Source organism: Lichenostomus cassidix, chromosome 26 (assembly GCF_008360975.1).
Source record: "Lichenostomus cassidix isolate B80296 chromosome 26, HeHo_3.0, whole genome shotgun sequence".
NCBI classification, from domain to species: Eukaryota; Metazoa; Chordata; class Aves; order Passeriformes; family Meliphagidae; genus Lichenostomus; species Lichenostomus cassidix.
The window spans coordinates 522,769-548,967 of NC_139506.1; the positions used below are offsets into that span (position 1 = coordinate 522,769).

General features: G+C 52.6%; 1 protein-coding gene across 4 annotated transcripts in view; it reads left to right on the plus strand.

Annotated features, from left to right (window-relative positions):
• The window catches only part of IGFN1 (immunoglobulin like and fibronectin type III domain containing 1), a 62,099-nt gene extending 46,209 nt beyond the window's left edge, over window positions 1–15,890 (plus strand). For 2 of the 4 annotated variants that reach the window (XM_085083160.1, XM_085083161.1), the window contains 15 exons: window positions 15–158; window positions 207–1,832; window positions 1,974–3,008; window positions 4,248–4,372; window positions 4,785–4,926; window positions 5,441–5,737; window positions 6,348–6,647; window positions 7,511–7,684; window positions 8,073–8,201; window positions 8,635–8,937; window positions 10,371–10,459; window positions 11,575–11,770; window positions 12,970–13,269; window positions 13,729–14,055; window positions 14,788–15,890. In XM_085083160.1, the coding sequence (XP_084939286.1) occupies window positions 15–158; window positions 207–1,832; window positions 1,974–3,008; window positions 4,248–4,372; window positions 4,785–4,926; window positions 5,441–5,737; window positions 6,348–6,647; window positions 7,511–7,684; window positions 8,073–8,201; window positions 8,635–8,937; window positions 10,371–10,459; window positions 11,575–11,770; window positions 12,970–13,269; window positions 13,729–14,055; window positions 14,788–14,801 (5,201 nt within the window). In that variant the 3' untranslated portion in view covers window positions 14,802–15,890. The remainder of the gene's footprint in view (window positions 1–14; window positions 159–206; window positions 1,833–1,973; window positions 3,009–4,247; window positions 4,373–4,784; window positions 4,927–5,440; window positions 5,738–6,347; window positions 6,648–7,510; window positions 7,685–8,072; window positions 8,202–8,634; window positions 8,938–10,370; window positions 10,460–11,574; window positions 11,771–12,969; window positions 13,270–13,728; window positions 14,056–14,787) is intronic. The other 2 variants (XM_085083163.1, XM_085083162.1) reach the window with 2 other exon arrangements.
• The last annotated feature ends 10,309 nt before the right edge of the window (window positions 15,891–26,199 follow it).

A 26,199-nucleotide genomic window follows, 5' to 3' on the forward strand; every position in this document is an offset into this window, starting at 1 on the left:
TGGGGCTGGTGCAGGGGGAGTTTGGTCTCCCTATGGAAAGGATGGTCTCCCAGCTGGAGCAGGTGTTGGTGCTGCAGGTGCAGGGGGACTTGGAGCTCCCTATGGAAAGGATGGTCTCCCTGCTGGGGCAGGTGGTGCTGGTGCTGGTGCTGGTGCTGGTGCTGGTGCTGGTGCTGGTGCTGGTGCTGGTGCTGGTGCTGGTGCAGGAGCACTTGGGTATCCATGTGGCAAAGATGGCATCCCAGCTGGAGCAGGTGCTGGTGGAGCTGCAGGTGCAGAGGGGTTTGGAGCTCCCTATGGAAAGGACAGTCTCCCAGCTGGGGCTGGTTTTGGTGTTGCAGGGGTATTCGGACAGGCTTTGTATGGTCCAGATGGTCGGCCACTGGGAGCTGGTGTTTGTGGTGCTGGTGGGGCTGGTGCAGGGGGAGTTTGGTCTCCCTATGGAAAGGATGGTCTCCCAGCTGGAGCAGGTGTTGGTGCTGCAGGTGCAGGGGGACTTGGAGCTCCCTATGGAAAGGATGGTCTCCCTGCTGGGGCTGGTGGTGGTGGTGGTGCTGGTGCAGGAGCACTTGGGTATCCATGTAGAAAAGATGGCCTCCCAGCTGGGACAGGAGTTGGTGGAGCTGCAGGTGGTGGTTTTGCAGGTGCTGGATCTCCTTATGGAATGGGTGGTTTCCCAGCTGGAGCAGGTGCTGGTGGGACTGGTGCAGGGGGAGTTGGAGCTCCCTATGGAAAGGATGGTCTCCCAGTTGGAGCAGGTGTTGGTGCTGGAGGTGCAGGGGCAGTTGGGGTTCCCTATGGAAAGGATGGTCTCCCAGCTGGTGCAGGTGTTGGTGCTGGAGGTGCAGGGGCAGTTGGGGTTCCCTATGGAAAGGATGGTCTCCCAGCTGGTGCAGCGGCAGTTGGGGTTCCCTATGGAAAGGATGGTCTCCCAGCTGGTGCAGGGGCGGTTGGGGTTCCCTATGGAAAGGATGGGCTCCCAGCTGGGGCTGGTGTTGGTGGTGCAGGGGGAGTTGGAGCTCCCTATGGAAAGGATGGTCTCCCAGCTGGAGCTGGTGGTGCTGGTGCAGGAAGATTTGGAGAGGCTTTGTATGGTCCAGATGGCCGGCCACTGGGAGCAGGTGCTGGTGGGGCTGGTGCAGGGGGAGTTTGGTCTCCCTATGGAAAGGATGGTCTCCCAGTTGGAGCAGGTGTTGGTGCTGGAGGTGCAGGGGCAGTTGGATCTCCCTTTGGAAAGGATGGTCTCCCAGCTGGTGCAGGTGTTGGTGCTGGAGGTGCAGGGGCAGTTGGGGTTCCCTATGGAAAGGATGGTCTCCCAGCTGGAGCAGGTGTTGGTGCTGGAGGTGCAGGGGCAGTTGGGGTTCCCTATGGAAAGGATGGTCTCCCAGCTGGGGCTGGTGTTGGTGGTGCAGGAAGATTTGGAGAGGCTTTGTATGGTCCAGATGGTCAGCCACTGGGAGCAGGTGCTGGTGGAGCTGGTGGTGCTGGGGAACTTGGGGCTCCCTATGGAAAGGATGATCTCCCAATTGGAGCAGGTGCTGGTGGAGCTGGTGCAGCTGGTGTAGGAGGATTTGGGTCTCCCTATGGAAAGGATGGTCTTCCAGCTGGAGCAGGTGCTGGTGGTGATGTTGGTGCAGGGGGAGTTGGAGTTCCCTATGGACAGGATGGACTCCCAGCTGGGGCTGGTGTTGGTGGAGCTGGTGCAGGGGGAGTTGGGTCTCCTTATGGAAAGGATGGTCTCCCAGTTGGAGCAGGTGCTGGTGGTGGTGGTGCAGGGGGAGTAGGGTCTCCCTGTGGAAAGGATGGTCTCCCAGCTGGAGTTGGTGGTGCTGGTGGAGGAGGATTTGGAGAGGCTTTGTATGGTCCAGATGGACGGCCACTGGGAGCAGGTGCTGGTAGGACTGGTGCAGGGGGAGTTTGGTCTCCCTATGGAAAGGATGGTCTCCCAGTTGGAGCAGGTGTTGGTGCTGGAGATGCAGGGGCAGTTGGGGCTCCCTATGGAAAGGATTGTCTCCCAGCTGGAGCAGGTGTTGGTGCTGGAGGTGCAGGGGCAGTTGGTGTTGGTGGTGCTGGGGGACTTGGGTCTCCCTATGGAAAGGATGGTCTCCCAGCTGGAGCTCGTGGTGCTGGTGCAGGAGGAGTTGGGGGTACCTATGGAAAGGATGGTCTCCCAGCTGGAGCTGGTGGTGCTGGTGCAGGAGGAGTTGGAGGTACCTATGGAAAGGATGGTCTCCCAGCTGGAGCAGGTGTTGGTGGTGCAGGGGGAGTTGGGGGTCCCTATGGAAAGGATGGTCTCCCAGCTGGGGCTGTGGCAGGAGCTGCTCATTCTCGTCTTGGAGGTGAGGAAATGATGGGTTCTGGCCATGGCAGGGATGCCATGCTGAGCAGAGCAGGAGGATATGCAGATGGAGCAGGAGGAGAGGGCTTTTCCGGGGAAGCATCTGGACTGTGGGGTGCAGGGTCTCCCTATGGCAGGGATAGTGCATCAGCTGGAGCCAGGGCTGGTGCAGATGGGGTTGGGAGGTTGGGAGGGGATGAACAGGATTCAGTCCATGGTAAAGGAGGTGTGGGAGGTGCTGTTGGGCCAGGTGGTGAATATGGGCTGGATGTACATCCTGGCAGATCTTTGGGAGGTGAAACTGGAAAGGGCACTGCTAGTGATGTCAGAGGACCAGGGAACAAAGCTGGTGACAGAGGGTCACTGTCAGGTCCAGGAGGAGCCAGGGGAGAAGGCAGAGATTTCGGACAGTTAGGCTCCCATTATGGCAGAGATTCTGCCTTTGGAGGGGCAGGGAGCAAATCCCATGACAGATCTGTTGACAGGAGTAGATCAGGTGGGTTTGGTCAAGGTCCACTGAGTTATGCCCAGATGTCAGGTCCTTTTGGTGGGCCTCCTCCAGCAAACCAGAGAAACCAGGAACCTGACCTTGATCTTAAAGCAAATTATGCCCTGAACAACATGGAAAGCACAGGCCAAAAGAGACGGAGTGTCCTGGATGATCTCAAAGGTACGTGGTTAACTGGTGACTCCTGTTCTTTGCATTTTGATATTCACTTTCTTAATCCTGCAAAGAAATGGGATGTTATGGTTTAGATAAGCACAGCTCTGTGTAGAAATTTGGTTGTCCCACGATCTGTTCCTAATTCTCCCACTGACTGGCTGTTTGATCTTAGACAATTTGCTCTGATCAAACTGCCTTAAAGGTCTAAAAGATTTTGTTTGTTTAAATTACCTAAATCGGGTCTCATCTGTTAATTCATGTTTCACATGCTTGTGGTAGAGACCAGTTCACAAACATACCAGTTCCCGTGAAGTTTAAAGTAATATCGCCATATTTGATTCTGTTCCAATTCAGATCGGAAGGCTTCACTTTATTTTTCTAACACCTACTGCAAAGAGCTGTGTTTTTCCAAATTCTGGAAACAATTCTGTGTCTGCTTATATGGGATTACGTAATGCAAAGAGCTCTTTTGTCTTGTAACATCAGGAATGATGTGTTGCATAGAGTAAGAGGGGAGTAATGTGTTTGCAGCCATTTGAGTAAGACCTGTGGCATCTTGTGGCTCCACCAGCAAGATGATGATGTGCAAATGGTAGGAATGAGAAATTTCAGATGTATAATCAGAGGGGAATATTTGCCTAATGGGGTTGCTCACAAGTTAGGATTTATCATTTCTAAACCAGAAATATAAATAAGGAAGTAAAATCATAAAAGTTGGAGTTCAAGGGGAAGGAGTGGGGTGTTTATTAGAGAGGGGATGAGGATGTTAATGAAGAAGAACTTGGGAAGGGAAAGACAAATACGGGGGTGGAGAACAGTATGGCTGGAGCTGTTTAGAGGGACATGTTGGGCAGCCCTGTGTGTGGTCAGTGCAGAGGAAGAGGAGGATGAAGCAGTGTGTCCACACCCTGGAACAATCTGGGTTTTCCCACTGGCTGTAGAGAGAGCCAAGACAATTAGCATAGACATAAACAAGGCAATCTGCAGCTAAATAATGTGATCTGTGATGAATCCATTGCCCATGAGGTGGATGCTGGGATACAGTCGATTTTGGGATGGCTGCATGTCCCTCAGTGCACTGAATGTGCCCAGCTGGCCCACAGTGAGGTGGCACAAAAGCATGTCATGACCGCAGGACATATTTTTCTAAAGGCCTTTTCCCCTCAAATGCACGTACATTTCCAGCTCTAGATGTTCCTCCGTAACACAGATTTGACTTCTTTCCCTTCTTCTGTGCCTGTTCAGTCCCACGCTGTTATCTCAACAAGCAGCTGGCGACCGTGCGAGTGCTGAAGGGGGATCCAGCTGAGCTGTCCTGCACTGTCAGCAAGGACAATGTGACAGGAACCTGGTTTAAGGATGGCCTAAAGGTGGGTTCCTTGAGCTGGCTGCTGTCGTTGGGTAGCAATGCTCTGCTTTCTGGCTCTGCTTCCTTAAGAGTGGTGTCAAGGTGTCCTTCTCCCTGATAATCTCCTACAATCTGAGTGGGACCCTGGAAGGGTTCAGGGAATCCCAGAATCCCAGAGTAGTTTGGGTTGGAAGGGACCTTAAAGATCATCCAGTCCCACCCCCTGCCCTGGGCAGGGACACTTCCAGGGATGGGGCAGCCACAGCTTCTCTGGACAACAGAATACCGTAATACCAGAATACTGTCATTATACATGCATGATATTCATAAGTCTTTTCAATTGCATTTCAAATTGTTGGCTATCCAGTTTCCATTTGGATTGCATTTTTTCCCTTTTCTTTAAAAGAATGGGTCCTCTGTCCTTTACTTTGTAGTTAACAAGCATGGACGGAGTTGTCTTTGAAAAGAAAGGTCTCGTCCACAAACTAATCATTAACAAAGTTGAAGATATTCATGCTGGGAAATACAGGTTTGAAGGTGGAGATGTGAAAACTGAAGCTTCAATTTTTGTTGAAGGTGAGTCTATTCAAACCACCAATGCAGCATGAGAGCCTTGATGGGCTTTAAATGTAATATATTTACTCAGAGATGTGTCATTGGTTATTGAAATAACCTTACAATAAAGTTATAAGGTTTAATGGGATAAGTGGAAATTTATCCCACAGGATAAATGGGAGATGTTTTTGTACACATGTTTTTTGCATTTGCAAGTTTAACTAGGAAGGCTTCCCCAAAAGCTTCTGTTAGCAACTCAAAGATTTTGGGGTGCACAAAACACTTTATCAGAGCAGATTCTCCATTCTTGTGTTTAGTGTATTGCCTAGGAGAAATTTTCTCCAGTGAAGGGACAGTGTGATACCACAAAACCTGGTGATAATTATCCTGTAGCAAAGTACAACTAAAGGTGAAGGTCCAAGAGTTGTGAGCTTCTAAGCATTGCTGGCAGCATCATAAGGAGATCCCTTCCCTCCAAGGTGAGCATTATCCTCATGGAATGGTGGTTTTCAGTGACCTTGTATCACCTGCTTAGATCCTCCCCAGGTGGACAAACTCCTCCTCAAGAACTTGACCAGTGTTCCCACAGTGGCCAAGGCTGGGGAGGGGGTGAAGATACGGATCCCATTTGAGGGCCGGGGGCCCATCAGGACTGCATGGCTGAAGGACAGGATGGAGCTGGGGGATGACTCCAGGATCCGTGTGGACAAGACAGAGACCTGCACCACGCTCTCCATCTCCAGTTGCGACAGGAGGGACTGTGGGGATTACAAAGTCAGGCTCAAGAATGACAGTGGTGTCCTGGAGATCAACCTAAAGCTCGTGGTCATAGGTAAGATCCTGTAACATCCACTGTGGGCTTCACTGTAAGGCTTAGGCAGGGAATCCATTGACACTGGTGACAACCTTATTTGCAGTGACTGGGTATTCCAAGAAGAGACTGTATTTTGCCCAAAATCAGGGTACAAGGAAAGATTGTTGACATGCTTCTTGCCCTTTAGTACAAGGGGACACTAACCTAGTTTGGTTTTTCATGGCCTCAGCAGCTGAGTTTTGAATGTACAGACACTGTGGGAGATGGAACTTTTCCCAACATGCAGATCTGAAATAGGACCAAGGTCCAATTCAGCCCTCCTATAAATGGGCTCTTTGGGGAGACCAAAAATTATGTTTTGCCTGTGTTAACAAGCTGAACTGGTGCAGTGCATATGAGAACAGTTGACTCAGTTAGAGCAAGGGCCTGGCTTTCCATCTTCCCTATCAAAAGTTAGAAGAGTAGAAGTTTGGAAGAGGCAATTCACATGCCCAGCCCTCATCCTGCAACTGTGCCTGTATTTCATCAGGAACATTCTCCTAGCTGGTGAGCAAGGGACAGTGTCTGCTCCAAATCCAGGAGCAGGTCTGGGTCTGGAGCCAACTCATGTCTCTGTTCATCTTCCCAGACAAGCCACAGCCCCCAGCAGGACCCATCAAAATTTTAGAAAGCTCTGCCAGCAACATCACGATCCAGTGGAAGCCCCCAAAGGATGATGGGGGCAAACCAGTGCAAAGGTACCTCGTGGAGAGGCAGCAGGTGGGCAGGAACAACTGGGAGACTTTGGGAGAAACCCCCAGGAGTTGCACCAGCTTCACGACAAGCAAAGTGGAGGAAGAGATGAGCTACTACTTCAGGGTGAGGGCCGTGAATGCTGAGGGAATGAGTGACACACTGGAGTCGGGGGAAGTGAAGGCAGCTGGTAAAGGTGAGGAGAACTTCTCATAATTCATAATTCAAGTTGGAAAATTCATTGTCAAAGCTGACATAAATGGAAATTCACTGTTTTGTGGATGTTGCTGCAGATCTCAACTTCAGTCTTCACACAAAGCTGTGGAGGTTGCCCAGCAAGAGCAGCAGTTTGGTATAGGCTCTGGTGATGCTGAGTGAGATGCAGTAATTCCTTGGTCATGCTCCATTCTGGATTGGAAAGGAAGTTTCATGCAAAATGCATCAAGGTTGAAGGAAGTTTTTTCCTGGTGTGGCTGCAAAGGGAACATGTGAGGCCTTAACTCCACAGCCAAGGGAGTTTCTCTGTTTGTGCAGCACTTCTCAGCATGATCGCTTCATTTCCCTGATCTCCAAACAACTGAACATTGTCTTTGTCCTTCAAGGAGTTTAAATGCTAGAATGGGTTTGCCATGAGCACAAATACAGTATTAGAGAGAGCAATGTTCAGTTCTAATTATCTTCTTTATTCTCATTCCCATGATTTTAACAGACCACTTTAACAGAGGGCAAAGAAAATCCATTTTTTTACCAGTTTCTGTCGTGGAAAGTATGAATGATGATCACTGTTCATCTCATGTAGGAATGACACACCTCACTGACAGAGGAATTGTCAGTCCTGATGACAGCAGGTCTTTTGGGAAGTCCAAACTTAGGAACAGAGTCCACATTGGATCCAGTTTGTGTGGGGAACAGGATCTACAGCTTCAGGTCTCAGCCAGGTTTTCAAAGTACATCCGTAGGAATACCTTGGGAAATCTGGAAGAAGAAATTACACACAATACTGTTTTATCTTGCAATAAAAACATACCTACTAGTAATGAAACCCTCATCTCTTTCCAGCTACCCCTGGTGCCCCAGATCCCCCTGAGATTGTCAGTGCCAGCAGGGACACCATCACCGTATCCTGGAAAGCTCCCCGTAAAAGCGGCGCCTCCCAAATTATGGGATACGTTGTTCAGAAACGCAAGAAGGGCACTGTGACCTGGCTGCCAGTCACCAACGTGCTTGTCAAAGGTGGGTATCCTGAATCCTGGCACAGTCTGGTGGATTTGAAAAGGCAAAAATGTCAGCTGGCCTCAGGAGCTGCTTAGTATCTAACACCTTTCACATCAAGTTGGTAATGGGTCACAGGTTGGACTGGATAACCTTGGAGGTCTTTTCCAACAAAATGATTCTGGATTTTTGTGATTGATGTGCTTGTGATTGTGATGAGAATACAATGAACACATCCCAGAAGTTCACATGCACTTGGATAGGGAATGGCAGGGGAATCAGTGAGGACATTTATGGCTCCTGAGAATTTTTTCAGTCCACAATTATACCTGGAAAAAGGCACAGCATTGCTCTCTCATCTTTCCTGCTGGGGAACAGCTCCCCTGAGCCAACATGCTCCTCTCTGCAGACAAGAAGCTGAAGGTGACCAGCCTCAAGAAGGGTGTGCAGTATGAGTTCCGGGTGGCAGCTGTCAATGCTGCTGGCACAGGACAGCCCAGTGACCCCTCAGAGCCCGCCTTTGCCCGGGACCCCACCAGTAAGTGCTGTGCTCTGCTTTGGGGGTGTTTGTGGGGAGATGTTCTTAAATGCCCTGTAAAAGTGTGTGGAGACAAGGATCACTAATGGGGGAGTGTTTCATGGCCGAGAATCAGCTGGAGGAAGTAATGGAAGGATTTCCTGTGGGATGTCCAAGCCAAGATGTGGCAGATCCCTGTGTGGGGTAATGTGCAGTGTTGAGAAACACTCAGGATGGGCTGCAGAGTGTTGGAATGTTGTGGAATGTTGTGGACTTACTGCAGGGCTGAGAGGAGCAGGGACCTGGATCCAGCTCTGAAGAGCTGGGACATGGTGGGGCAAGACAAGCAGGGTGGAAATCCAGTGCACTGCAAGAATGTTGGAGAATCTCAGGCAGTGACTGAAAAGAGGAGAAATCCTAGAAAAATAATTTAAATTAAAATTTCTCCTTTCAGAATCTCCAGGCCAAGTGCAGGACCTGAAAGTGAGCAGCAGTGATAGCACCAGTGTCACCTTGACATGGAACAGACCTGAAGTCCAAGATGGGATTGATGTGAAAGGTTATGAGGTGGAGATGAGGCCTTGTAACAGCCCCAGCTGGACCAAATGCTTCACCCTCCCTGCAGAGAGCACCTCGTGCAGGGTCCAGGGCCTCCAGGCCAGGGAGAAGCTGTTCCTGCGTGTGAGGGCCCTCAGTGACAGCGGTCCTGGGGAGGCAATGGAGATCGAGGCTTGTACTGGAGCTGCTGCTGCTGTGGGTGAGTCAGGAGCTCTGGGACTCTGGGCTCTGTCCCAGGAACAGGGCACTCTCAGGGGCAGGGGCTCTGTCCCAGGAATGGGGCACTTTCAGGGGGCAGGGGATGGGTCAGGGGCTCTGTCCCAGGAACAGGGCACTCTCAGGGGCAGGGGCTCTGTCCCAGGAATGGGGCACTTTCAGGGGGCAGGGGATGGGTCAGGGGCTCTGTCCCAGGAACAGGGCACTCTCAGGGGGCAGGAGCAGCCAGGGCTGTAGGACACTGGGATGAGCTGCTCCCAGGCCAGACTAACACTGGGACAGCACTGCTCCTCCTCACCTTGGGGTTATCTGCTCACCTCAGCAAGACAGTCTCAATATCTCATTTGATACTAGATATGCAATGCACAGTGCTCAGCTCATTTAGAGACTCATTTTGATAAAACAACCGTCAGAACTCCATTTTCTCCTTGGACTTACATTTTACCCCCAATGCAGAGCCACACCACTGTCACCAGACAGACCCTGCATGTACCTTACCCCTGCCCACATTCTTCCAAGGGAAAAATAGAGTTTTCAGTCAATTTTCATACAATCTTCTGGAACTAAACATGTTATTTCATTCTCTTAAATCAGAATTTTTAATGTTGTTTTTTAGATACTTTATTTTACTTTTTATTTGTCTAGTTTGAAAGTTTCCACCATTTTCACTTTTACATCTTTATTTACAATCTGCAATTCTGGCTTTTTCCTGCTCTTTGGGAACACTGCATAATTACAGAAGTAAGAGATAATTCTGTGAGGGGTTCATCTTCCTTAAGTTGGGTCCTAGGTGAAAATGTCTACTTTGGCCTGTACCTGGAGGTATATGAACAGATAAAATAAATCCATCTGGAAAGCAGGTTTTCAGTTCTATACTGCAAACACTAAATACAATTTAGCACTACTGTATTTGGTATTCTTAGAAAATACTAAATGCTATAGTATATGGATGAAGAGAGAAGAGAAAATACTTTAAATGCTGAAAAACGTCATTTTAGATAAATTCTGGCAGGTTTCCTGTGGATGTTTTGTGCTCTGTATAGCATATATGTTTTATAAGTTTCCATTGGAATTTCCTTTTCCCAGATACCATTTAAACACAAAAGATGATCCCTATGATAGGATAAAGTGTGGCAAAGAGCATTTTCTCTGTGACTGAGACATCACATGAACACAGATGTTGTGAAAGTATTTTTACATCACTTCCTCTTGTTTAGTCATAGTGATAATATTTATATTATAGTAATGAAATGTGAAAGGTGTGAAGTCTGGGACTGTATCAGGGAGATTGTTCCCACTGCAAATTCCTCATCAGCCTTACCCAGCTGGGGAAGGCACCAGGGGATGAATGCATGCGATTGTCACCAGTGACTGCACCATCATCTACCTTTTTGGAGTAATCCTTGTCTTTTCCAGTCTCTCCCAGGTTGCTGATTGATGACACAGTGAAAAGCTTCCTGGTTATAAAAGCAGGGAATCCCGTCCGGGTGAAGATTCCCTTTGAGGTGGGTATTAAGGGCTTTGGAGGAATTCGCTGCCTGGCTTTATGCTACACTCAATAGCAGACTGGAAAACTGAGCCACTGTTTTTATGTCATGGGAATTTGTCTGCAAGTCACTGGGCAAATCCTTTGGCCTGCCTGTGCTCTGTAAACTCTCAGGGTGAAGAAAACATGAGCCAGAACTGAGCTGTCAGTCTTGGCACTGGTGTTTTATGAGATTGTGGTCATTCCTGAATCTTTGCAAACATGGCTCAGTGCTGTCCACCCAACCTTATCAATGTTATCATCATCTGGTACTGCTCTGCTTGACTTTCCAAATCAGTGAATTCCCTGTGACTCCCTCAGAAGGCCTTGGGGCACCATTTTCAGCAACACCTTGACTGTGTTTGTCTCACCAAGCAGCAGCACTTGAGCTCTGTGACTTGAGAACTTGGCAGGCACTGACAGAAACCTTAGGTGCTTTGGTGTAATCTTGGAACAACACAGACTTTTCTTCCTGGAAAGGGTGGTCAGGCTTTGGAAGGGGCTGCCCAGGGATGTTTGGAATCCCCTTCCCTGGAGGTGTCCAGAGAATGCCTGGATGTGGCACTTAGTGCTTTCAAGGTGGGGATTGGGCACAGGTTGAACTCTATAGCCATGGAGGGCTTTTCCAACCTTAACAATTCCATGACTCTGTGAAGTCTGGGATATCAGAGGAGGGTGATGAAGATGAACTGTGTGTAGTTGCTGGCCTTTCTCCTAATCTCTGGGAGAACAGAGACCAAAGATGGCACAGTGAAAATAAAGATTTGGAGGATTTTTTTCTTTCCAAAACCAACAGATCTTTTTTAGAAAGCAGAAAATACTAACTCCTGATGTCATGTGTCCTTGATCTGGCATACCTTGGTTGACACAGTTCTGAACACTTTACTACAATAACACCCATAAAGGACATAGAGAAAGCAAGCAGTTGTAAAGAAACTATAGAGCAGATCAGAGCTCTCAGATCCATCATGGATCCATATTTCTAAACATCACTGTGTTGTGGAGGTGCATATTTGGGGTAAAATGATGAAACCAATGACAATAAGGCAGAATCTGGAGGTGACACAATGGGTTGTGACTTCTTGTTGTTTCAAGGGATCTCCAGAGCCAGTGGTAACCTGGTTAAAGGATGGGCTCCCCCTTCCCAGCCGAGCTACTGTGAGCACTGAGGATGGAACCACCCAGCTGCTGCTCAGGGCAGCTGAGTTCAGTGACAGTGGCACCTACACTGTGGAGCTCGGAAATGAGCTGGGGAAAAGGGAAACCTTCAGCTTCCAGGTGCAAATTACAGGTAACTCTCTGCCACCTATGCAAGTGTTCCAGCAACTCCCAGTCAATCCAGGCTGGGGCATGAAGGGACTGAGAGCAATCCTGGGAGAAGGACTTTGGGGTGCTGGTGGGTGAGAGCTGGAAATGCTCTGGGCTGATCCCCCAGCATGGGCAGCAGGAGAGGGGGGAATTCTGTCCCTCTGCCCCACTCAGGTGAGACCGCACCTGCAGAACTGCCTCCAGCCCTGGGGACCCAACAGAAGAAGGATGTGGAGCTGCTGGAGAGAGTCCAGAGGAGGTCACAGAGATGCTCTGAGGGCTCTGGAGCCAGGCTGGGAGAGCTGGGGATGTTCAACCTGGAGAAAAGAAGGCTCCAGAGAGAACCTCAGAACCCCTTCCAGTACCTAAGTGGGCTCCAAGAGAGCTGGAGAGGGACTTTGGACAAGGGCTAGAGAGACAGGACAAGGGGGAATGGCTTCCAACTGCCAGAGTGCAGGGATAGATGGGATATTGGGAAGAAATTCTTCCCTGGGAGGGTGGGGAGGCCCTGGCACAGGGTGCCCAGAGAAGCTGTGGCTGCGCCTGGATCCCTGGAAGTGTCCAGGGCCAGGCTGGATGGAGCTTGGAGCAACTTGGTCCAGTGGAATGTGTCCCTGCCCATGGCAGGGGGTGGAACTGGATGGGCTTTACAGTCGCTTCCAACCCAAACCAGTCTGGGATTCCATGATTTACTGTGAGTAGGCAGAAGGCAAAAAACTGAGTTTGGCAGGGTGATCTCTGATGCAGTTTGGCTATGCAGGCACAGGGAGAACCAGAGTACAATTTTCTATGAGATTAAGTCCAGGCACTTCGTGATCTCATTAGCCTGCAGGACAGAACACCCCACTGATTGAAACTGTCCTTCCAGAGTGACTGATGGGGGTCAGCACAGCCTGTGGTCGCTGAGCACAGCTGACCACTGAGCACAGCTCTCCCAGCTGTGTCCCCAGGAGGGGAAGCAGCTCAGCTGTATTGCCCTCCTCTCCCCTCTCAGCAATGCAGATGTGCAGCAGCAGCTCAGTTCATAACAAATGCTTTTGTTAGCCTGGAGAAGGAGTGAAATTTTGTTCCTTCCAGTGACCAGGATGTTCACTGAGCCCCAGACATGCTACAGACTCCAGGTTTTTAGGGTTCTGTGCCACTGTCCCTGCAGCTGTGACATTGTGCGCCCTCCCCTGGCAGATATCCCACAACCCCCTGGCGCCATCCGGCTGGAGGAGAATGTGCACAATACAGTGACAGTGACCTGGGAGCCCTCGGTGTCCGAGAAGTGGGAGAAGAACCTGTATTACACTGTCCTGAAACGGGAATCCCAGAAGGGGCCGTGGCACGTGGTGGGGGACCTGATCTACAACAACAAGTTCACCTTCACCAGGGTGGTTCCAGGCAGGGATTATTACTTCAGGGTTGTGGCAAAAAACGACCTGGGAGCCAGTGATCCAGCAGAGACTGTGCAGCCCTGGAGGATTCAGAAAACAAAGGGTAAAACATTTACAAGTATTTCTCTGTGTTATGTTTTGTTTCTGTTATTGCTTCTAACACCCTATCCTCAAATGAGTTTCTCCTCCTGGGAATATTCAGTTGCCCAGAAAAGGAATGCAGAGATGCCCTGAGGAATTCCAGCTGGGCAGGGAAGGTTTGTCCTTATTGCAGGGACATCGTGCAGACAGTCCTTTCATTCCCAGCCATTATAGCATGCAATTTGCCCCAAAATGAATTCCCAGCAAAATCTAAGGCTTAAATCTTGTGGAAACCAAAGCTTCTGACTTCAAAGTTAAATTTGGGGTAATTTGAGGAGCAGCAGAGGTTACAATCCATAGGTGCATGGGATCTCTGGCAATTTGCAGAATTCCAGACACTGCACAGTTCCAGACCCCTGCAAACCCTGCAGTGCTGGAAGCAGTATCTGACTGTGGGTTTGGTGCTGTTTATTTTTCACAGCTGAATTTCGAGTGAAAACACAGAAATACAGGGGAGTTAACCAGAACCAGCCCCCGAGGTTCCTGGTGCCACTGAAGCCGCACGTGGTGGTGACGGGCAGTGAGTGTCGCATGAGCTGCGCCATTGGAGGCCACCCTGCCCCAAAAATCACATGGTACAAGGACAACAGAGACCTCTCCAGAGATCCCAACTACTTCTGCACGAATGACTTTGGAGTCTGTTCCCTGGTGGTGCTGGGGGCCACCAAGCAGGATGCGGGGGAGTACATGGTGGAAGCCAGCAATGAACTTGGTCGTGTCTTCAGCAAAGCCTTCCTCGCCATCAGAGGTAACTCTGCAGTGCTGCTTCCGTGGGGGACCCACAGGGTGTCACTGCTGCCCAGTGCCTCAAAAATGGTCCCCAGCCAGCTCTACCTGCTGACAAAGCAATGGCACATTTGGGCTGCTTTATTGAATTCCTAATTAGAGTACTCGTGATTAAGTACCAAACAGAACCAGAAATGAAAAAGCAGATGGGGAAAAAAAACACTTGATTTCTACATGAGCCAGAGGTTTTGGCTGACCTCAACCAAATTTTTTAGAAAGAACAATCCCATCTTCATTAGGTAGGATAATATCAAGCTTAGATTTTTGTCCAGTGCAAGAGCTGCAGAGTAAAGACCTTGGCAAATGTGCCAGGTCAGGGGAGCAGTGAGAGAACAGCTGGTGTGTGGTGGCCAAAGCCAACACAAAGGGAGGAAAGAAAGGGACATGGTCAGAGGCATTGGGATCCTGATGTGGATGGAAAGGCAGTGGGATTGGCTGGGGATAGATTCGTGGATATACTTACGGATAAATATTGTTGGTGACTGTACCCAGTGAAATATCCTTTACTTGGAGTCAAATATTTTCCTTCTAATGCAAAATACCTTGCTGGGACTACAGGAGTGGGGAAATGGGCCAGTCAAACTCCTGTCATCCTCTTGCAGACTTTAGGGCCTGTAACATTTCAACTCCCCGGGGAGCTTTTCATCTCGCTCACTACAACCCTGAGCTGCTTCTCTCTTGCTCTCATTTCCAGACTCCTCACTGTAGCTTGACCCTGCTGAGAACATCCCTGCATGGCTCTGAGGATGAGAAGGTTTTGGTGAGGACAGGTCCATATGAAGGCTGTGCATTTATTGTCAGATGTTCATTACAGTCTGAGAGGGTTATTTTTCAGATCCAGTAATTGCACTTTGAACATGATGCTGCATTGACATCAAAACTGGGGAAAAAAGGCTTTCAGAGAATTGTATTTTTTTTTTAATGATCAGGTTTTCCATAAGAACTTTAAAACACAGCTTAGAAGCTTCAGGAACACAGAAGTTGAGTTGAAAAAATAATTGGCCAAAAGGAAACTTTCCATGGAGAGCACAGGTGGGAGAGACCATCCTGCCACACCATTCACCTGCAACAAGGACATTTCTGGACACCAGGGATCTCTGATCCTTTCACATGTGCTTTTTTAAGCCAAAACAATGACTTCAGATTCCATGTGATTCTCAACAGATTTCCCAAATCTGGCAGAAGCAGTTCTGCATGTGTTCTACTACCAGTAGCAGCTAAGTAGATTATCTACCCTAACCCCTAAGTTAAAAAGAGCATCTGCCTGCTCATTTTATCTGGGCAGATGAATTCTCAGACCAGCCTGGCATGGGTTAGGTGAAACTGCCAGTGAAAAAGCATTGGTGGGAAGGACTGGAAGTCCAACCAGTTGTGTTGTGTGAGCAGAGTAACTCCCAAAGCCCACAGCACGCACTGCACAAAGGTGGTGCCAGTCCTGAACCACCCCCAGCATCACCTGTGCATCCCAGCTGCCCCTGGTCAAGGCACTGCTGGGAGGCTTTTGCCTTGTGCAGAAGGAGGTGAAAAATTCTTCCTGTCTGACCAGAAATACGAGGGACCCCCCAGGGCCCTCCTGCCATGGCCAAGGGATCCCAGCACTGGGCCTGGACAGCAAGATGTTTTGGTGGCTGTAGGAAGGTGTCATAGCCAGAGCACCGAGGGTACTTTGTGACAGGAGAGAGCAGAGCCAAACATGGCTGTGGGGCTGGAATGTTCCTTTGGGTTACATTTTGTACAATGTTGTACAGATGTAGCAGCAGTAGATCATTAAATTAAACCACAATTCAGCAAAATCTACCCAAAGTCCGTGTTTTTTCTGGAGAAGGAAACCCGGTCAGTTCCTGAATCCCCATCTGCTCCAGTTTCACATCTGACGGCTGCACACGGTCATCCCTCCTGGAATTGCTCCAGCAGCTCCTCCTCCTCCTCGTGCTGGGCTGGAGGCAGGGGTGTCTCACCTGCAGGGCGGATTTGCTTCTTGACTGATAAAGACCAAGATTGATGGAAATTGGAATTGGAGCTGAGGGACCGCGGGAAGCCCCGGCACAGCAGGAGCAGGACGTTCCTGCAAGTCCTGATGAGATGTCAGCACTAATTCCAGCAAATCTGCTGCTGCTGCTTTACCCTGTGAGCTTCGATCCCAGCCAAGGGGGGATGCCCTGCTGGGAACCACCTCCACAGGGCGGAAGGGCCGATGTTTGTGGCTCCCCATGGCTGGGAGGGTCCCAGGCTGGGCTGGGCGGGTCTATGGACGTTGTACTGGGATGTACTGGGAGTGCACTGAGATGGGATCTTGGGTCCTTCCCCACCCAGAGCAGGCTGTGGCTCTGAGGCAGCGGCAGAGGCCCGAGGCTGGAGCCGCTGCTGGAGACTCCCGCGTGCAGCGCAGCGCAACGGCCTGTTCCGGGCCCGGGGCGGGGTTTCCCCCCGCCCCACCTGCAGATGGTCTCTCCCGCCGCCAGCGCCGCGCGCCCCGCCCCCACACGTCCATCACGCCAGTGGCCGCCTCTGATTGGCCGATCCGCAGGGCCCTCCTCGAGCTAGCCAATGGCTGCGCCCTGCTCGTCGGGATCGTGCCGGCGCTGCTCTGGGCCCGGGGATGGCTGGGGCACCGGCTAGTCTGTGAGGGAGCGGCGGCAGCGCGGGACGAGACGGGCTCGCGGAAGCCCGGGCGCTGCCGGGGCGCGGTGAGAGGGCGGGACAGTAACAGTAAAGAGAAGGAGAAGCGCGCAAAGGTGGCGGTTCGGGCGTTGGGCGGCAGCGAGAGGAGCTCCGTGACCGCGCGGGGTCGCCGGGGACGGGAGCGTTCCGGGCCGGGAATGCCCAGCACGGCTGGGAGTGCCCAGCACGGCCGGGGCCGGGCACGGGTCACCGGGGATCCCCTGGGCGGGGTACCGCCCTCGCCGTTCCCCCACCGGCCCCGAGTGGCCCCGGGGCTGGTGCCGTTCCTCCGGGCGTTCTCCTGGGGCTGCTCGGGCCTCTCCCAGCTCCGTGAGCGCTCCGAGCTCCCCGAGAATTCCGCGCTGCTGCGGGAGCGGCAGGAGCCCCCTCCGGATCTCCTGGATTTCCTCGTGGAGCGGGGGTTCCTGCCGGGGGTGAACAGCGAGGGCTGTTCCGCGGTGGCTGCACCGGGGCAGGGCGAGGGACAACATCCCCCGGGCCGGGGCTCCGGCGCAGCTCCTTGGCTTCTGTTCCAGCGCACTTGTCCAGGACGTTCTGCACATCCCGTTTGTGGATAAATCTTGGGGATGCTCTGGTCCCGGACATTGGGTGCAGCCTGGCAGGGCAGCGGAGATTCCCCCTTTGCTGGGGGGAAGGGGTTGATGTTTTTTGCCAGTGCAGAGGGGACAAAGGCAGGATTTTCCCCACCCGCGGATGGGTTCATTCTTCAGCCAGAGTAGTCAGGCCTTTCCCAGGGTCCCACTGTCCTGCTCCAGCACCGGCAGCTTCATTTTCCATCCTGGATTTTGTAAACTGGAGTCAGGTGTGGGGACAAGGCAGCAGGGTCGCAGCAGGGCAGCTACCACACCCCCGGGGTCATGGGATGAGGGCCTGGGAGCATCCACGTGCATCCCACTGGAGAGGATCCACTTCCAGTGCTGCCTTGGCCAGGCAGAAACAGCCTGGGTGTCCTCTGCACACCACGGCCTGTGGGGAACCCCACTTTGAGCAGGACTGGGATATGGCTGGGACCAGCTCCTCTTCCAGCAGCACATCCCAGGCAGTGGTGCCTGGACTCATGGCAGGGGTCAGATAACGGGTTTGGGGTGGGCACAGGAACAGCCTATCCTGGCAGCTGCTGAGAGGTTTCATCTGCCATGCTTGGCTGGAGGAGGTGGCACTTGTCCTGCCATCCTGCTCTCCCAGAGAAGGGACTGGGAGGTGTGGGCACAGCTTGGAGCACACCCAACATGGCCTGGACACTGCCAAGGGTGGGACAGGGTAGACAGGAGCCTTTTCCCACTGACTGCCACGTTCTGGTTTCTCTCCCTGAGTGCCAACATCTCCTCAGATGCTCTTTGTCCATCCGTTTGATTCACAGTCAAAACAACCAAAAAACCTTCGCAGTGTGCTGGGTCCAATTCAGCAGCTCCAGGTTTTAGTTCAGTTTAGCATTTATTAATAATAAATGAATACATAAAATAAATAGAAATTAATTTTGTTTGTAATTGGAATGTTTCTTTCATTCTTTTCCACCTTGTCTAGTGGAAGGTGTCTCTTTGTGGCGGGGGGTGCAACTGGTTGGGCTTTAAGATCATTTCTAGTCCAAATCCTTTTAGGATTCTGTGGGTCTGGTAACTGGGAGGCTGCTCTTCCTTCCAGGAACTATTTGTAGCAGCCAAGGATGTCCTAGAGGGACCCTGATCTGTGGTTCTGTGCCACCAAGGTCCCAGTGGTGCTGCTGGGGTCTGGCACTGCTGCAGCCTCTGCTGGCACTCGGGAGTCCCTCGGAGCCACTCCCCAAAATTCCCATCGCATGAGGGAGCAGCAGTGCCCAGATACCGGAGTTTGTGAGCACCGAGGACAGAAATGCTCCCGAGCTGGGAGGGAGGGGTGAGCTGTTCCTGAGCTGGGAGGGATGGGCTGTGCTGGGAGCTCCTACCCCGTGCAGGACAGGGTGTGCTGTGATATGCTGAGCTGTGCCTCTGCCTGCACTGGGATTTTTCCCCTTGTTCCTGGGCTGGGCTGGGTTTGGTGTCGCTGCTGAGGTGGGTGGCTGTGCCAGCCTGGGATGAACAAGCTGGGGAACAGGTTCCAGCAGCGTTAGAGCAAAATCCCCTCTCAGCCCCTGAGGAGTGAGGGTGGATCCTGCTGGGGCAGGAAGCAGCTCCTCACAGGAGCCTCCTGGCCAGGAGTTTGCTTGGGAGATTTGGCTGATTTGCACCAACAGCCCCCCACCCCCAAATTCTTTCGTTTGGACTCCATCTGATCTTTGGTGACTTTGAGAGCAAGATCAAGTCTGCCCATGAATCAGCAGGGTTATCCAGCCTGTTTTCTGAGTGCTGATGTGTCACTCAGGAACTCACTGGGCCTTCTTTGCTTGTTGATTTTCCCTTCCTAGGCCCTGCTTAGGGAAGGCTTTTCTCCCTCCAGCACAGTGACCAAGGCTCTAAGGAGCAGAAGGCTCCTGCCTCGTCTTCCTCTGCAGGTTCCTGGTCTCTGTGTCTTGGGAATGTCCGTGTCCATATGTTTGCCCTGTGCAGTTATGTGTCCCAGTCCCTTCCCTCCAGGAGAGAGCTGCTCAGGGATGTGGGAATCAGCTCTTGGCAGAGCTCCTCTGGTGGAGTTGCATCCAGGAGCAGAGCAGTTTGGATGCTGCTCTGGCTCTGCTGGAGGCAGGAGTAGGGGGTGGGAGTTGTGCTCGTGTCCTCAGGGACCCTTTTGTCCCAGAGAGCTCCAGTGCATCCATCAGTGTGGAGTCATTCCCTGGCAGGGTCTGGCTGTGCTGGTGTCAGTCCCTGAGCAGCCCCTGAGGGTGAATGTGGATCCTTTTCCCTTTGGGAAGGGTAACTCCTCTGTGGCAGAAGTCCACAGAGACTTCTGGCTCTGTGGCAGAAGTCCACAGCCCAAGCTCCTGGCAGGGTAAGATGGGGCTGGATTGACGCTGGGCAGTGTTTGAAGCAATGACAGCCGAGTTTCACACCCATCTCCTGGATCCAGGAGCTGCAGGAGGGGCCCTGGGTGCCTCTGGAGCTCGCAGAGCTCAGCAGGGAGCTCAGCCTTTGGAGCAGCTCCTCCCTGGCTGCACAGCCCGTCCCATCCCTTCCTCTCCAAGGAGTGGTGCTGGAGGACTGCGGAGCTCCCCGGGTCTCCCTGAGAGGGTGTTCCGTGCGAGAGGCTCTGCAATTCGAGCTCCTTCAGCGCCTGGAGACATTTGAAACTCCGTGAACCTCGTTTAAGAGCTGCCATTGGCATCACCCACCTGGAGCTGGGGGAAGGAGCTCTTCTTTCCTGGCTGAGGAGATTTGGGCTGGAACAGCTGTAAACTCGAGGTACCCTGACAGCTGCAAACCTGCTGAGGGTGCCCTCGGATCCCTGTGGCATTGGTGAAGACATTAAATACCACTGGTCCCAGCAGGGACCCTGAGTGGTCCTGGGGCAGCTGCTTAGGCCACACGAGAGGGACTAACTTGGCACTGATTGTACAGTGCTGTCTGTTCCTGAGGGAGGTGATCCCAGCTCTAGAGTGTCCTGTAGCATCCACACTGGGAATGGCTGGCCAGGGAGGGATGCTTTGTGCTGGAGGAGGCTGGTTTGGGATGTGGCCCTCCTGGGGAGGGGGAATGTGGGGTCCTGGGTTACTCCATGGCTTGCTGGGGGCAGGGTTTGGAGCACCCCCTCTGCATGGTCAACTTTGCTTGGTTTGTTCATGGGAAGTGACAGGAACTGGATGTCCTTCTCCATCGCACCTGGGACAGGATGGACTGGGGACAAGATGCGGACATGACGGAGCCACTTTCTGACCCTTGGTCCTGGATCTGCACTGGCTGCCATTCCCTCCTTGGAGCCCTGGGATACTCCATGTGCAGGGTTGATGCTGCCAAGAGGAGAAGCTCTACTGTGACCTGATTCCAAGTCGCTGTCCTCTGTCCCTGTGGGTTTGGATGCCATGGAGGTGTGGGTGCCTACCCTGTGCCCCGCTGACTGTGGGGCCTTGGTGAGCTCCCTCAGAGCTGGGACCTCTTTCCAGTACAGGACAGGGGATCTGTGGGGGACACTGACACCTCGCCTGAATCACCCCAAAGGCTCCGGCTGGAAGTGCTGCCATGGGCACTGCAGGGAAGGTGACCTGGACAAGTGTGAGATGTTCCCAAACCCTCTGCAGTGTCCCAGCAGGGCTCAGCTGAACCTCTGGAGATCTGGGCAGTGGGTGCAGAGCTGCAGCTGCCAGGGCAATTCCCACCCAAGGCACTTTTCCTGCAGGAGCTTCTCCAGCCCTGTCTCAGCCCAAGTGCACCTGTCAGTCCCAGGCAGAGCTGGATGGAGGCATCCACCAGATCCTGATTTCCTGCCTAATCTTAATTCTGGAGCTGGTGACATGAAAGGCAAGCCAATGCCATGCAGCAGGATGGTGTCAGCCCTGCCCTGCACTTCTGAGGGCACACTGCAGGAATGCAGTGGGGGTTGGATCCCTCCTGTGTGGATTCCCAGAGAACATGGCCTGGGGGCCACAGTGTGGGATTAAACCAGACCTTGCTGTGCCTGATGGAGTTCCCTGGTGTCCAAGGAGTTCTCTTTGAAGCCAGAATGGAGCAGGGCAGCACCAGTTCAGTGAAAGATGATGCTGTGTATGCTGTTCTGACAGCAGCCTTGGGAGGCACATTGATCCATGGAAAAGATCCTGTTACACCACGAGGAGCTGTTTGATAAGGAAACCATCTCCACGTCTGGGCAGCTCTGCTGCTGTTCTTGCTGTATATAGGGACTTCTGAGGTTTCTCCTTGGTCTGTGCCCAGCTCTGGTACTGACAGAGGAGGGAGGGTCTGTCCAGGGGGCCAGAGGTATCCAAAAGCTCAGTGAGAAAGGAGCATGCTGAAATTGGAGCTGTCCAGTTTAGAGAAAAGAAGGCTCCAGGGAGATCCTTAGAGCCCCTTCCACTGCCTAAAGGAGCTCCAGGAGAGGGACTTAGGACAAGGGCCTAGAGGGACAGGACAAGGGGGAATGGCTTCCCACTACCAGAGGGCAGGGATAGATGGGATATTGGGAACGAATTGTTCCCCGTGAGGGTGGTCAGGCCCTGGCACAGGGTGCCCAGAGAAGCTGTGGCTGCCCCATCCCTGAAGTATCCATGGCCAGGTTGGATGGGGCTCAGAACATCCTGGGATAGTGGAAGGTGTCCCTGCCCATGAGAGGGGTGGAATAGGATGAGCTTTAAGGACTCTCCCAAATCATTCTGGGATTCTGTGAAATGAAACATTAATAAAATCACTGTGAGCAGCAAACTGCCATTGCTTGCAGTGCCTCACACTGGTTTCCCTCAGCCTCCCAATGACTTGGGCTCCTCCTCGCCCTGGGCAGTCTCAGCCTCAGCAACAGATGCAGATTTGCATGACAGACCCAGAGGCTCTGACCTGGGAAGTTCTGTTACCCTGCACATGACATTTCCTCTCATTTCCTCACTCCTGGGCAGTGAAGCCTCTCTCTGACCTGGCCCAAAGCTCCAGTCTGGGCAATTCTATTCCCTCCAGGGTGCCCTTGGAGAGGTTGGAGCTTCCAGACATGATGGCTTGTGCAGCTTTTTGTTTTCTGTGCCCACAGCTCTACCTTTCTCCCCTCTTTGTCTGTGTAAAGCCACCTGCCCTCTGTGTAGTCTTTTTGATGGGATGGTGCTGTGATTCAGGGAATCACAGAATCTCGTGAGGTGGAAGTGACCCACAAAAACCATCCAGTCCAACTCCTGGTGCTGCTCAGACACCCCAACAATCCCACCCTGGGCCTCAGAGCATTGTCCAAACACTCCTGGAGCTCTGGCAGCCTTGGGGCCGTGACCATTCCCTGGGGAGCCTGTTCTGTGCCCCAGCACCCTCTGGGGGAAGAACCTTTCCCCAAGATCCAATCTAACCCTCCCTTCACGCAGCTACAGCCCTTCCCACGGCTCCTATCCCTGCTCACAGAGAGCAGAGATCAGAGCTGCAGCCCCTGGAGAGGTCTGATCTCAACTCTTTTTCTTCAGCTGAACATACCAAGTGCCCTCAGCTGCTCCTCACACAATTTCCCCTCCAGACCCTTCCCCATCTTCACCTCCCCCTTTACTTGAGTCTGGTGCTGCTCCTGCTGCTGTCACTACTCAGGGAACCCCAGCCTTCTCTGCTGTCTTTGTCCCCCAGAGCTCAGCTCCTGCGCTGGCTGCAGCAGCTAATTCCCCCCGTCTGCTGCAAGGCTGGCAGGGGCTGAGGGCGTCCTTCTCCCCAGCCTGGTCCTGCCCTGCCCTGCCCACGCCCAGCTCCTCTGCCCTGGCTGGCCTCTGCCCCCGCCCGCTGCTCGGGGAGCAGATGAAAGCCGAGCGTGGTGCCTAATTTATAACCAGCTTGGAAGTCAGCTTTGGCAGGGCAGAGCACGCCAGAAGATGTGGCAATGCCCAGGGAGCTGCGCTCACACTGCTTATCAAAGGATGCTTGAAAGGCTCGGCAATGCAAGGGGAGAGTTGAGTTGCTTCATTCCAGCAGAGGATAAACTCCTCTATTACAGGGACACGTGTTTGGGAGAAGGAGCTGAGAGCTGGATTTTAGAACTCGTCCAGCCAGGAACTCACAGCTCCTGAGAGAACCTTGTCCAAAGGGAGCCAGGCTGAGGAAAGGGCACTTGGCTCAGCAGGGCTGAACCACCTCCCTGTGCCACCTTCTGGAAAAGTGCCCCAGAGAGAAGCTTATTGCCTTTAGCACAATCCCAAATGTGAGTCACCTCCATGCCGATGGCCCTGGGATCTGTGGGCAGCAGGAATTGTGGCCAGCACTGACCTGGTGCTGCCCAGGCAGCTTGGCCAGTGCCTCGCAGCGCCTGACCTGACCATTCCTCCCTGCCCCGAGAGCTGAACCTGGCCTGGGCCAGCCCAGAGCCCTGGGCACATGTGAGGAGCCAGCAGGGAGCACCCAGGGTATGGCTGGTCACATCCAAACTGGTCACAGGGCAGCTGTCACCCCCATCTCTGCTGTGAGGTGCCATTGTCCTGGCTGTTGGCTCTTTGTGCTGGAGGGAATCTCATGGTGCTTGAGGAAGGGCAGGATTTGAACATTGCAGGGTGGGAGGGAAGCACAAAAAGTCTCCAGGTCATTTCCCTGCTCTGGTGCAGGACACTGTGACCCCTCAAAAGGGGGGGGAGGTCTGTCTTCTCCTTGAGGGCTCCCAGAGCAGTGGCTCCATGGGGTAGAAGACACTCTCATCAAATCATGAACAGCTCCTTTTTTCCCTTCAACCCCCCTTTTTCAGGGATAGGAAGAGTCCAGGAACTGTTCTTCCCATGAACCATCCCCAGCAGCCATGACAGGTGAGAGTTCAGGTGCAGTCTCCTGCCCACGGGGTAACATTGGCAGTGAAACCCCAGGAGCACATGGAGCCTTTGGGACATTCCTGTTCCCTGTAGGAAGGGCCAGGCACTGAGGGAAGGTGCTGTGGTGCTGCCAAGGCCATTCCAGCAGCTGTCTTGGGTTTTTTGGGTTTCTGAGGGCCTTGGAGAAAACTCCCACACTGGATCCTCTGCGGGTGCCTCGTGTGTGTGACGTCCCTGTCCTGCTGTCCCCTGTGCTGCAAGGAGGGCTCAGGGAGCAGCTCCAGCCCAGCCCAGACTCCCTCTCCAGCCTCTTGTGAGCTGTTCCACCCAGCTCTCTCCAGGACAAAGCTGGGGGGTTGTGCTATAAAAACCCCACCTCACCTTCCCTCCAGTAATTTCTGACACAGGAAAAACCCCTCTGAGAACAATGATTATGTCACAGGCCACCATGAGAGTCTGAGAGCAAGATCCATAGACACAACCAGCTCTGGGGAAGGATGTCCCAAAGCAGGACAGCTGGGACCCCATCCATGGATGGATGATGGATTACCCAAGGACCCCAGATCAGTCTCTGTCCCTCCTGCTGTGTTGACCCTTCCACTGTTGCTGAGCAGGGCATACCCTCAGGACACCCACCTGAGGGGGTGGGGGTCCCCTTGGCCAGTGTTTCCTTCTCCCAGCCCCTGGGACAAGATTTCTTGTCCTGGCCAATGTTGAAAAAGTGTCCCAGTTGCAAATTTGTCCTCTTTGCCTTCCCACAGCCGTGGCAAATGCTTTGGATGCCATGTACTGTGCCAAGGACAAAAAGTTTCTCTTCCCGAGAGCTTCCCTCCTCCCAAAGCTGCTGCTGGGCTGCAGCAAGGGGCTCTTCCCTCTGCTGTTCTGTTCCCTACAAGGGCAGGAAATTCCCAGGACATGAGGCCTCAAGTGAAATATGGAGTAGAAGTGTCTGGAAAACTTGTGTTAAACTCCATTTCTGCCCAGAAAGCTCTAAATTTTATCGTGTTTTGTCAAATCAACTCAAATGAGAAATTAAAACCCATTCAGGACAGCTGCTACTCAGTCGCTCCTGAAACCTCCTCCCTGGTTCCCCAGAGCAAACATTGGCCAAATGTCAGCCTGGTTTGATTCCTGGAGGAGCATGAGGCACATTGATCTATAGAAGCAATATGAGATTTCCTTTTTGGCCATCCCTAAACAGCAGAACAGTCCCTAATGATGTCATTTTAATGGCCCATGTATTCCAGCCTGCCCAGCAGAAGCCTTGAGTTTGCAGAAGTGGCAAAAGCCCCTGAATCAGCCATGTTTTGCTGTCAGACCCCTCAATCCCCCTCTCTCACAGTGGGGTTTGTAGTCCCCTGGCTGTTGTGAGTTTGGATTTAAAATTACTCTACCTGGGCACTTTAGTTGCACAGTGTTCGCTCCTGCTCTGTGCATGGAAACTCTCTGTAAGTTTGTGGAGTTGTTGTTCAATTTGCTTAAAACCCCATTTTTACCTTCTCAGGGAAGACCTTTGGTGCCAGAGGACACCAAACCTAGGGCTGGAGGAGGAGGTGCCTTCAGCCTGGAGAAGCAGAGGTTCCTCAGAGGTTTCCTCGACCACAGGGAAGGTCCAGAGCCCTGCAGGATGCTCTGGAAAAGGACAAGTGACACTGTGCAGCAGCTGCAACAGGGACAATTCCAACTGTACGTAAGGAAAAAGCTTTTCCCATGAGAGCCGTGTAGCCTTGGGTGAGTTCTCTGAGAACTCACCAGGGCAACAGCTGGAGTCACCTGAGCTGGCCTTGCTCTGAGCCCTGCTTTGAACATGACCTTGGGCTCAGGACCTCCTGGAGTCCTTCCAACCTGGACCTTGCCTGATTTCCCTGTCCTGAAGGGCATGGACAGTTCCCACACGTGGAGCTCCTTGCATCCTGCAGGAGACTCAAGAGAGGGAGATGTCCCCTGGCATCACTGGCATCTCTTGCTTGGGCTTTGGCAGCCTGCAAGCTGAGTGCAGCCCAAGCACTGCCTGCCTTCCCTGCCCCAGGACAAGGCTGTGTGGGACATTCCTGCACGGATGACTTGATAAGTCGTCTCCATTCCAAACAGGGATGTGTGATAGGAGGGGAGGGATGT